Consider the following 12717-nt stretch of genomic DNA (forward strand, 5'->3'; position numbering starts at 1 on the left):
TACCAGAATGGCATTTCTATTCATCCTTCACAGCCAAGTTCGTTCGTTTGTAAGTTCACTTATTCAGCAAAAAGACACTGGCATGTGCGGTATTCCAAGTCCTGTGCTAGATCTGTGAGGAGTGCAAAGATGAATGACATCAACCCTTCCTCTCCAAGAAGCTTTACGTCCCGCAGTGGTGATAAGATGTACAAAGAAGGTCAGCTTAAAGCTGTTTCCAGGAAGGTCTCCAGTGTTCACCCTTCCTAAATGTCCTGCTCTGCTGCTGTGTTTGCTTCATTTCGTGTCCCCAGGGACTGGAGAAGTCCCTCTCTTGTTCTCCCAGAGCACCTCCTCATTACATGGGCCATGGTATTTATCATAACATTTTATAATTATCTACTTGTGTTCTCTCTCCAAACAGATCACCAACCCCTAGAGGTTGGAGGCTGAGACCTATTAAACTTTACATCTATATTTTCTGGGAGCTAACAGGGTACCTGGAATGTGCTAGATGCTTTAAAATGTGTTGAATAAAGCATTGACTCCCATCTATAGAGAAGAGAGAACACAGATGAAATAAGACATCTTACAGAAAGAGGACCCTAGCTGTTGTGCCAGGAAGGAGCAGTCGGGTATCTGTCTCTTGTGTTTCTGGACCTCAGTTCCCCGAGTCCTAGAAGGGAGCTGGGTTAGGGGATTCTTCCAGATGTAAGATTCTGTTTTGAGATAATGCTAAGGGCAGAGAAGAAAGTAAACGCCCCGGCCATCTGACCCAGCCCAAATACCTGTCTGGATTTTACAGGCAGAAATAATTTCGCCAAGATTAGGTGTCAAAGGAAATAGCCGCAAACCCCCAGACACTCGAGATTTGCCAGATCCGTTGACAGAAGTGACTTCCCACGCTTTGCCCACAGAGGGCATCCCTGCTCATTGATATGTAGACCAGGCGGAGGCAGCTGCTGGGAGCCTCCTCCGACCGCTCTTTTTTTCCTTCGCCGGCATCTCTCTGCCCCCACCCCCTTTCCCGTGGAATCTTGGCCGGATCCAGTTCGCTTCCCTCCGGTCTCCACATTTTCCCTTCCAGCCCTCCACTTCTCTGGATCAATGGGTAGTACGGCTCCAACTCCCAGCTCACACGCCGCTGGCGGACACCCCGGTAACAAGTGAAAGCGCTCCGCCCCGCAGCCCCCCGCCTCTCCTCCCTAGGTCCCCGCGGGCTCTCGGAGGAAAGACGAACAGCCTCCCCTGGTCTCCAGCGCGGATTTTTCTCTTCAACTTGACCCAGCCGCGGACCGGGAACCAGCCTCAACCTTTGGATGCACAGCCCAACCACAAGATTGCTTTCCGTCTCCTCTTGGTCCTTCCTGGATATTCTGTTTGTTGATGACTTGCAAGCCCCGCGGAGAGCTGTCTTCCCTCCTCTTGCTCTCTCTGTTTCCTTGAGTTAGTTTTCCAAGGTTTTACCAAGGCTTCGGATCTCTTGGACCGAATGGAACTTTTTGCTGCCTCTTTTTGCTGCTGATTCTGTCAGTGGACGAGAAAAAAGGCTTCGGAGACAGAAGAGGCGCAGGGGAGGTGGAGGAAGAGGACGAGGAGGAGGAGGAGGAGGAAGCCAAGGGGCTAGGCGCGTGTGTGTGCATGTGTGCATGCGTGTGTGAGTGCATGTGTGTGAGTGCCGCCGCTGCCCAGGACCCCCGGCCCCGAAGGTGCTGGCTGAAATATGGAGAATAGTCTTGGATGTGTTTGGGTACCCAAGCTGGCTTTTGTACTCTTCGGAGCTACCCTGCTCAGCGCACATCTTCAAGTCACCGGTAAGAGGTTCTTTCCTTTCTTCTCGTCGCAACCGCCCCCCGCCCCCCTCTACCCCCTTTCCTTCTTCTCATTTCCTTTGACGACTGGTAAAATTGGGATAGAGGGAGAAAGGGCAAGATGTTCTGCGCGCTCTCTCTCCCCCATTTCCTCACGCATGATAAAAGACGAGGAGACTTTTTTCCCCTGGGGGCGGAGGATGCTGGCGGCTGGGGAAAGGGGCGCCCCTTCGCTTTTTAACAAACCTGGTGCTTCTCGCATTTTTGCTTTTGCAAATTCTTGCCTTGGTTTGGAGAGCGGGCGGGCTGGGGCCGGAAGGAGGCAGGTGGTGGGGATGCCGTTCAAAGGGACTGGGTTGGATCCTTAAAGCCTCAAAAAGCTACCAAGGAGGTAAATTGGGGCAACTGGGCCAAGTGGAGGAGATCATCGAGGGGGCTTCGAGGGAGCTGTGCGAAGTGTAGATGGTGGGGCTGAGCGGTTTGTGGTGATTATCTGCGCCTCCGTTTTGGATTTTTAGACTTGCTGATTGAGAATCGAGAGAGGAACAGCTAATGTGTTTTGGTACTTCAGAGGAGGGGACGGTGGCACCGAAAGAGGTACAGAGTTGCCAGGAGGAAGGAGGAGTATTTTATTTTATTTTTATTTTTTATAACGGTTTATGCAGCTCTCAAGCTAAGTCTCCAAATGTCTCCAGGACACTTCCAAACTCCAAATGATTGATATTCCGGAGAACCAGCCCCCTGGCCCTGGCACTTGGCAAGCGCAGTTTGTAATTAAAAATGGCAAAACTGGGGATTGGATTGGGTTGTAACAGGAGAAAGAGGGGTCTGAGGGATGCTCAGGGCTGCTGCAGTCTGCGAATATAGAGCTGGAGGTTTCGACGGCCAAAAGATTTTTTTTTTAAAAGAGCAAAATGACTCATTATAAGGTCCACTCGTTTTGCTGGCCTCACCATAAGTATAGATGGACACTGGGGTACAGGGAGTGGGCCGGCGGGGAAGGAGGGGAGAGCAGCCGGCTGAGCATTCAAATCCCTTCGGAAACGACCTTTTCTCAAATCCGAAAGAAAAGGAGCCTCCAGCAGGGGCCAGGCGTTGGGTTGGGAGCGACACAACCTGCGCCTTGGAAATTAACAGAGAGCGGAATGTAAATTACTGCCAAGCTCCCAGCCTCCCGGGAGCCTGAAGCTCCGGCTTTCTCTCCCTGCTAAGTGCTGCACGGCGCAGCGTTGCGAACGCCAGCGGGGAATGCACCTCTCTGGTTGCTAGGGATTCAGTCAAGCAGGGAGGCAGTCTGAGGCTCCCCAAATCCTGATGCGGCCACACGAGAGCAGGAATCTGCGCATCCACACCGACCCGACTCCTCACCTTCCTTTGGCCAGACAGAGCTAGCATAAGCCAGCAAGAGGGATGTGTGTGTGTGTGTGTGCGCGCGCGCGCGCGCGCTCACCAGCGTTGCGCGCCCAGCAGCCGGTGCACCCTCCCTCCCCCTCAGGCCGGTCTCCTCCTCCCCGGCTCCTCCCGGAGCTTTGTCCTCAGCAATTACTCCCGCAGAAGGTGGGTGGGGGACTATCCCCACAGTAATGAATAGGTATCCGTTTGAAATTTCTTCCTGCTACCTGCAGACACTAGATTCGGCGAGGAGCGTTCTTCTTATGCACAGAAGGTGGACTTGCGCTCTTGGGCAGTTCGGGAGACCGCCACGGAGGAGAGAGGGGAAGTTTAGAGGAGCATCCTCGCTGGGTTGAAAGTCTACAGGGCCAGGCTTGAAATGTGTCGGCCGAAAATATTGCATTAGACCAGGAAGATGTGCAAAAATGGACAATGGCGTTTTGTCAGTTAGACTAAAATATTTTAAAGACATTTCTTAAGTGACTTTGGTGAAAGATGGGGATAAATGAATGGAGATGGATTTGTATATGTTTTCTTAGTATCTAAATTAATTAAATATCCCCTTTCCCACTTAAGTTTCTTGTCTAGAGAGTTAGAGCCATATATTACTTTATTTTACTTAACTCCTTAACAGAGAAGTCTATGATTGAAAAGGCAGACAAAAGTATACATGTACAAGGGATAAGCCTGTGGATAGGCTTGTGGCTCTAAATCTTTAAGCTTCTCTCTGCTTCTGAATTTCTGTTATTTGCAAGTGTGATGTAGTTTGCACAGGTCCCAGCAAAGTGAATGGTGCAATCCTGAGATATTCCCAATTCAGATCACTCTGATCTTTGCTTCTTAATCTGTTTCTCCTTTCTCCTAGTAGCAATTTCCCCTCTTCAGGGACATGGCAGGGAACTGATGATGAAGAAAGCACATTTCACTCCTTGAAAGGACCAGTAGGAGGTGCCCTTAATAAGGCCAAGTGTCTAGTTTCCTGGCAGTGAAATTCCCATTCAGCAGGATGTTTTTTAAAGACTTTGTTGATTGGTGACAAAGGATGATGGAGACTAGCACAATAGCACTTCCTAGATAAAGTCTGGACCTGCTGTAGATTTTTGTGAAATTGTTATGACATAACAAAGGGCATCCGTGACCAGTGTTGGCATAGGATGGGGACTTGATGCTGGAGGAGGAGGCTGGTGGCTTTTTAGTTGGCTTTTGTAAGAGGCAGTCTTCTTATATGTTTGACTTGAGCCACAAACAGAGGCACTCAGTAGAGTCCTGAGATCTCAGTATGAGATGAGGTTTTCAATGATAGATGTTAATGAATGAAATAAGAAGTATACATGCTAATTAATTCTTCATATATATGTTTGGGTTTACATTCTACAGAAAAAAAAGTAATGCGAGTTTATGTTGTCGGGACGTGGTGAGATGAGGCTTGCTGCTCCCCTCTCCACCTCTTTCTCATCCCCCACCCCAACCAAAGCAGATCGGATGCCCCCAGAAGGGTATGCTGTTGAGTGGAACATGGCAGGACCTGAGGGCGCCCGGGCAGCCCGGCTGTCCGCTCCTCCATGAGTGCTGCGGTATAAATCACCAGGGACCTGTCACAGCATCCATTTCCCACACAGACGCCGTTGCCCTCTGAGTTATGAAGCATGTGGAGCAGCCACCACATGTGTTATGTGTGAATATATTAGGCTTAGTGCATTTGCTTTAATGCTCTTAAGAGCTGGACTGGCTTGAACTGCTGATAGGCACTCCCCCCACCCCGGGGAGAGATTTATAACTTCTCAGTGTGTCTGACTTACATTGATTCTCTGGTAAGTTAACCTCTCAGCAAACTTCCTTATTGTCTTTGTTGAAGAGGAAGAACTTTAATCCTATCCAAAGTCCTGAATGAAGCCCTCCTGAGCGCTTCTCCTGGAGTACTGGTCTTTGCAGGCTACAGTATGATTTGTGTTCAGCCGGCAGGAAGCTTGACAAGAGATATGAGCAGGTGATCTTTGGGTGGAAGGGGGTATTTTTACCTCCTTCTGGAGAGGGAAAGGATGACATTGCATCTTCCAAGAAGATCCCAACACTCTAGTTATCCTCAAAAGCATCTTTTATGAGAGGAAAGATTTCTTCCTCTCTGACTTAACAGTTCTTCTTTCTTTCATCCAGCAGTTTGAAATACTTCAAATGCATGTGATTTGATCCTAGAATGTTTTCTGCCGTGTGCTGGTGGGGCGACCTTGTACTATTTTTCTTCTTGGGAAGCAAACTCTAACGTAAACCTTGACTTCCGGACCAAAACACTTTTTATCTTCAGTGATGCCGATGTTTGCAGGGAGTGCTGAATTTCTGAACAGAGTATTTCTTTCCTTGGAAGACTGGGCCCCAAGATTACAGTTGAAAGCGAATATTCTTACTTTTTTTTTTTTTTTTTGAAAACTTGCCATCTTAAACTTGACTTGTGAAATTTTTTTCCTTTTACTTCTCCCAAAGTAATTCTATTGGGAAAGGATGCCTTTGTCTGGCATTTTCTAAAATTGAAACCCAATCGTATACACACAAGGAAGAGAGGATTTCTACCTTTCACACCATCTCCCCAAATGTATGGCTGTGGGGTGAATTGAGATGGTTGCTGATCACATAAAGATGCTTCTCGAAACCAGGGCTGTTTCATGAGTGAGTGAGCTGTTCTTGCCTGGCTATACATCTTCTCAGTTTCCATAGATATGGCCTGTGTTGCTCTCAGAAACTTGCACTGAGTTAGGAACACATTGCTCTCCTTTGGTATTTGGTACACAGTTGCCAGCTCACATGGTAAATTTTTCATGGATTAATCAACCTCGGATGATCATCTGTTCAATGAACTGTATGCATAAATTTTGGGAAACCTTCGTTTTGCCTGAGCAAAAAGAATAATGACATAAGCCCACTGAGGATTACTTGATAAATTAACTAAAGATAAAAAATCACTTGGTTCTGGAAATGTGCTGTAATTCCTAAAGTGGAGTGATGGATGCTGTGCACACTTACAATTCATAAAATGTAAACATGGAATCTTCCCTTTTTTCCCTCTCTGTTTCTTTATTTTGATGCTCCAGAGGAGGACTGAAGAGTTTCATGAATTGTCACAACAGTTATACCTTAATGAATGGTAGCCTGGGGTCTCACTCACTCTTGATTGAAACACGTCGAATTAAGTATCATCAACACGATGCCCGGTGACTGGTTCTGCAGCCTGCCCGTGGGCTGCTTCCTTCTTTCCAGCCTGTCTCTGCACAGTCACAGCTCTCATCTCTGAACTTTATAGCATCAATACTGCCTCCCTTGGTACGACCCAGGAGAGCCTTTCTCACTGTGAATCCAAGGTCCTGATCCACAGGCACTGAGTTTAACACGCTGTATTACACTTCTCAGAGTCACAGGGATTTGCCTTAGAAACAAAATTTTAAATTGTCATGGATGTTTCTTTTTATTCAGCTGAGTAGTACTCTCACAATAAGAGACTCTAACTAGTGGCATCTCAGCCAGTATCATTGACGTTTCAAAGCTCACGGAGCCTTACGGGGAGTGAGTGCTATGGGAGAGCAGGTTATGCCAACCTCAGTGTGCTGGTTTTTTCAGGAGGGTGTTACCTAGTTGGAATAATACAAATTTAATTTTCTTCAAAGTTACTACTTTTCCAAGATCAAAACACTTCTTGGTGGTTATTATAAAATCAGTACCCCAATAGCACTGGAGATACTTTTCTTCAAAACCAGACCTCAAGTAAAGCAAATGTTAAACTTGTCAATAAAAAAGGATGAACAATCCAGATTATTTTCCCCGTGGGCCAATTAAAAAAATAAAGTGCAAGATGAAATTACATGTTACATATGCTAACTGGGTAACAGCAAAAAATAAAATGCAAATTATTATACAGTTTTATAATTGCAGCATGAGCATAAATTATAGCACCATTTAGTATTCCACACTTCGGCTTCTTCCTACAGTAAGTAGAGGGTTGATTCCTTATATTTCTCTGCTTTAACACCATACTAACAACACAGAAATGCAGGTTGGCTGATTGATGATCAAAATTACTATAGTACTTCAAAGTTCTTTGGCAAATTTTAGCCTGAGGTTAAAAAAAAAAAAAAAAACAGGCCTCTTTAACGCAACTGTTATTTTATTTATTTATTTATTTATTTGTGGTTTAAAATGCCTGAACTCATCAATGATATGGTTTAGGAAAAAACATAATAACATGTATGATTGAATATTCCTTCTTTTTCACTGTCGATGGTTAAGTTGCCAGTGGCAGTACTGGTTCATGTTACTTTTTATAAATAGTTCCAAGCAACTGTATTATTCACAGCTTTCATTTCTTGGGGGGGAAAGTTCAGCCAGGAAACATACAAATCATTCCATATTTATTGATCCTATTTTTAAGGTTTATTGTTATGACATGACCTGAATGAGGAAATTTCTCTTTGCTCAGTTCTGTGAGCCCAGTGCCTGTAACCTACTTGTCATTTTCGTGATGTACTTTAACTTAATTTCACATGTCCACATTCTCTGACTTCTTGCTCACTCGACAATTTCACAGTTTCGAGGGAGGAAAGCCCTTTATACCATTTGTAAGAATTCTGATGGGACTTCACGGGGGTATGTATTGCAATTTGGGAATTTCACTCTTGTGCTTGGTTCATCCTTTAAAGACTGGTTACTGCCAGAAGGCTGCCTTTGAACGTACCTGGGACAAAAATGTCCCACTGAATTAATTGAATCTTTGTCATGCGATCTAATGAAAATGCAACTCATTAGTCTATTGTGACCTGATAAAAAGCACTTACCAATGCCAACATTACTCTGTTGGTGCTTTAACATTTTTATAAGAATATAAGCGAATTAAATGGTCAATATAAATGTTATTCACTGTAGTCAGTTTTCTTAGCAACTGAAGTTTCTTGTTAAACACCATTATTTTCAGCTTGTACTAAATTTTAAAAAGTCTTTAAAAATATTTATCCACTGCCTTTTTAAGTATGTAGGACACAAATTAGCCTTTCCTTAATAGACTGCAAGCATCACTGTGGCTCAGTTAATTGTACTGTCTGATATTATAGGGATGATTTCTGAAGATGTTACATCATACAGGACTGTTTAATTCCCACTAAATGGCCATGGACTGTTGCCTTTGTTTTCCTAAGACTTTTATTCCTGATTTGTAAAATGCATTTTATCTACTTGTCTGTGTGCAGTTGGAACTTCTCCCTGTTGTAAAACTTCTTCAAGGCAGTTTCTCTCTTTTCTACTTCTAATTTGCAAAGAACTAGGGGACTGAGTTCGGTTGAGATTGTGTCTAAAGTAAGAGAGGAGATTCTAAATCAAGACCTGAGTTCTTCACTAGTTCATTGGTTTTTAGCTAATAGGTTTGTAGCAGTTTCTGAAATCTGGTATTTCTTTGTATGTCGTTTTTCTTCACGCAACATATTTTTCCTTGTTAAAGGAGGGTGCGGACTAGACAACTTCTAGTTATATTACAGATTTCAACATTATATGATTCATTTAAATTATGAGCTATACTATATATGTGTATAGTGTTCAGTATAATTAATAATAATAGCATTAATGATCATGATAACAATAATTCTAGTCAAACAAATAACCCATGTACCCACTAGCAGCTTTCTTAATTTTGTGTTAATTAATCCCTTGCCTTCTTTATAGTTTTACTGCTTATTTATGAATCTTTAACATATGATTTTGGTTGGCACATATTTGACCATTATAAAATAAATACGTGTTTTCATCTCTGATTTGCATTTTTGCTAAACATTAAATATTTGAGAGTCATCTATGAGAATGTATATGGCTGCATTTCAATCACTTTCTCTGCTGTATAATATTCCATGGTATTGATTAACCACACGTTATCCAATCTACCATTGATGAACTCCTGGGAAGTCAATATTTTGCTGTTGCCAATAACACTGCTATGAACAGTCTTGTACGTGTCCCTCAGATCAAATCTGCCACCATGTCTAGGGTGCATATCTAGGGGTGAAGTTGCCGAGTCATAGAAAGGGCATCTTTACTTTTAGGGGACAGTGACAAGTTGCATGTATTGAAATTCCCACCAGGAGTACACAACAGTCCCCTTTGTTCCATGTCTCTACTGATACTGGTATTGTCATAGGTTTAATTTGCCTTCGTCTGCTGGATGTGACTTAGCATCTCATTGTGGGTTTAATTTACATTTCCCTGATTGCTCATAAGGTTGAGCATTTTTTTGCCCATAAATTCATTGGCCATTATTGATTTCAGCAAGATAATTCTATGATTCTGTTTTTGTAACTGAACAGCCATTTGTTTTTGAGACATCCATATTATCAGTAGTTATTCTGTTTTTCCAACTAAGCAGCTTTTGCTTTTAGGCGTAGGTGCAATTGGTAGTCTAACTTTTAGGAACTTGTTACTTGATACTGCATCAGGCTTGTTTTAGCCCAGATTTCCCTATAGGACATTTCAGAATGTACACTTACACTTATGGAAAAGAGCTCCTTCATCATCCTAAAATTGTTGATTACCCGGAACAGCCCTTACCTGGTCAGTATCCTGCTTTATCCTGTCTGTTATATGCATGTAGCATATCAATTACAGGGAAGCAGGATGCTGGGGTGGCTTCATTTGAGGAACAAGATAAATCCCCTGAATGTGATGAAACTCAACGGTAACACAATCACAGTTACAATGGTAGATACTAAGTCCAAGTTAAAAATCCTAATTTGACCATTTGAACTTGGGTCTGTTTCCAATATGGTAAAAATGCATAAGCCCAGGATCATTGTTATATATGCGACTGTGGGTTTCAAGCGAACACCCATGCTTGCACAAGGGCATATGCACACCTCCCAGTTTTTGTTTGGGTTCCTAATTGTCTCACCTCTTCCCCTGGGGCAGACTAATGAAGGGCCCTGGATGAAATAAAGCATTGGACACGCCAGCAGTGGCTTCTCTAGTGTGTTGCCTCTGTGCCGACTCATTAGAGATGTGAGCCAAGGCTGAGACATCTAAGCAAACCCCTTGCGCCCGGAGTCCTCAATCCATTGTTCCTGCATCTTTGCTCAGCCTCACAGGATCCCAGAAGAATATAAATTAGAGAGAAAATCTGCAAAGCTTCCCTTTTCATGTCTAATGTCTGGGCAGAGCTGCTCCCTGCAGGACAATTTCTAGTTATTTTCTCTTCTGGTTTGAGATATCTCCAGGGGTGGTTTTTTTTCACTGTCTCCCCTAGGAAACTTTTCAGCAGCATATCAGTTCTTGCTGTGAAATTTTCATTTTACAATTCATCTTAGACAGTCCTGTTCTAAATGTTCTTCCCACCTCTTGGTTCCTGTTTGTCCTCCTCAGTGGCATTCTGTGTCTCCTGTGCTGAAGTGTGTTAGGTAATCCTGGCCATAAATCATTATTGGCTCCACCCCCTCCTTGGTCCTTACTTAACCAGACTATAAATATTTAGTTCACTTCCCTCGTACCCCTCCAGAAGCTTAATCATGTTTATTTTTCTTACCTGAACTCCCTCTAGTTTGTTTATATCTTTCTGGTAATCAAGGGCCTCCAATTTAATGTACTCTTCTAAGTAAGCTCTCCCAAGTCGTATATTAGAAAATAGAGATTTAGCATAGTCTTTGCCTTTTTGTGCAGACATTCATGGACACACATTTTGTCTCCCTTAAAATTCGTGTTCTCATTTTTCAGATAGGACAGGCAATGCCTAAAAAACTCATTAAGGCATTATAAGGATCAAATAAGATCAGGAATGTTATTCAAGAGACTAGCTACTGAACACTTCCTGTGGGTTACAAAGAATTAAATAAAAGGTTTAAATGTGATTCTGCCCTCCAAGGGTTTATCGTCAAGAGGCGGTGACAGGCACAGACGCAGCTAAATAGGTTACAAGGCAGAACAAAGTACTCATTAGAAAAAGAACCACAAAGAAAGTGGGGTAGACTCTGAAAAATATCAACTATCATGTTTATGCATGATATCATTAATATATTAATACTCGCCAGATGGGGTGACAGAGCCAATTCATTCATCCTTGTATCATTAGATTGATTCACCAAAAGAAAACAGAAACAAAAAGAGGAGAGTGTAAAAAAGTTGCCAGTCACATTGAAACCAAGCTTAGGTGTGGTGAGAATGGGGATTCTGAGTTTCCTCTGCAGATCTGGCAGCCTGTTGCTATAAATACAGCCTCAGACTCCATGACTCTTCTCTTATTTATTGGGTGGGTGTTGGGTGTTGCACTAAGCTGGTGATGGAGCCTGGAGCCCAGTGGGATGGAAATGCTAATCAAATAAATATGTTAATAAATCCATAATTTCAAATGAGAAAAGGCTTTAAAAACAAGACTACTAGAGGAGAGTGGCTCAGACAGTAGATGCAAGAAGCCGTCCCTGAGAAGGCTGCAGTCGGCAGCGGAAGAGTGAGTCACTTGGTTAAAGAGGGGATGTTCTGGGAGCGGCAAGTGGGAACGTGCAGGTAAGAAAAGCAAGTGCAGAGGCCTTGAGGGGCGGGGGAGGCAGAGTGAATTCAAAGATGAGTGTGTCCCGGGGCCAGGAGAACTAAGCATAATGACGGCTCAGCTGAGGCTGAAGACAGTAGCTACCCATACTGGTGAATACTGGTTGAATGGATTGAAATGAGTTCACGACAAAGACCTTTATCTCATCTCAGCACATTTAAAAATTTAAGCAAATTACATAGACATTCTTTGCCCTGATTTTCTTATTAACTATCAGATGTGAGTTTATGACCCTAGCCATCCTGCATGGGGTTGTGTGGACATAACTCATGTAATAAGGGGGAAAAAAAAACCTTTGAAAACTGTAAAGAGCTAGATAAATGCAAATGATTATTAATAAGCATGCATAACAGGCTGCTTTTGCTTTGAAAGCTATTGCTGAGCAGACAGAAACAGGACTTCACCTTTTCAATTCAAGTAGAATTGGCACCGGGACATTTCTTTTTCCTATGACCTCCTTTGAAATGTGTGCACGATTCCTCTTGGTGTATTAAAAAGGAAACTGGACCTAAGATTTAAAAATAAATTGCAGATTATTTTCTCAGTATACTCCTTTTATATACATTTTCTCTCTATTACTATTTCTTTAAAGAAACAAATGAGTATTCTCTTAGCTTTAAGTGACAGCTCATTTAGAAATTGCTAAGTTTGCAATCTTTCCTTCACTGCTGCCAAATTGCAAAGGGGCCAGCTGCACGGTCCTGTGATCTTTGGTCATGATGAGAGAGGTGGCACAGCCTCAGGGAGGTGGTGTGGGGGAGGCCCGTTAGCCAGTGGGCTTGACCTTGACTTCCCCATCTGTAAAATCAGGGCAAAACCAACTTCTCTTTCCCTGCCTCTAAGTTGGAGATAAACTCACTCCAACATTTAGATAAACAATACCCATTCCAATGCCTGACTCTTAATAAGTGTTCTTTAAATGCTAGCTGTTTGTAGTATTATCTCAATAGGGGCTAGATTTATTCTGGAATAGTCTCCAAA

General features: G+C 43.2%; 1 protein-coding gene across 1 annotated transcript in view; it reads left to right on the forward strand.

Moving 5' to 3' along the window:
• Positions 1–1004: 1004 nt before the first annotated feature.
• The window catches only part of DCC (DCC netrin 1 receptor), a 986493-nt gene continuing 974780 nt past the window's right edge, over positions 1005–12717 (forward strand). The window contains exon 1 of the mRNA XM_014557664.2: positions 1005–1793. Within this exon, the coding sequence (XP_014413150.1) occupies positions 1703–1793 (91 nt within the window). The 5' untranslated portion in view covers positions 1005–1702. The remainder of the gene's footprint in view (positions 1794–12717) is intronic.

This window comes from Camelus ferus, chromosome 30, assembly GCF_009834535.1.
Source record: "Camelus ferus isolate YT-003-E chromosome 30, BCGSAC_Cfer_1.0, whole genome shotgun sequence".
Lineage (NCBI taxonomy): Eukaryota > Metazoa > Chordata > Mammalia > Artiodactyla > Camelidae > Camelus > Camelus ferus.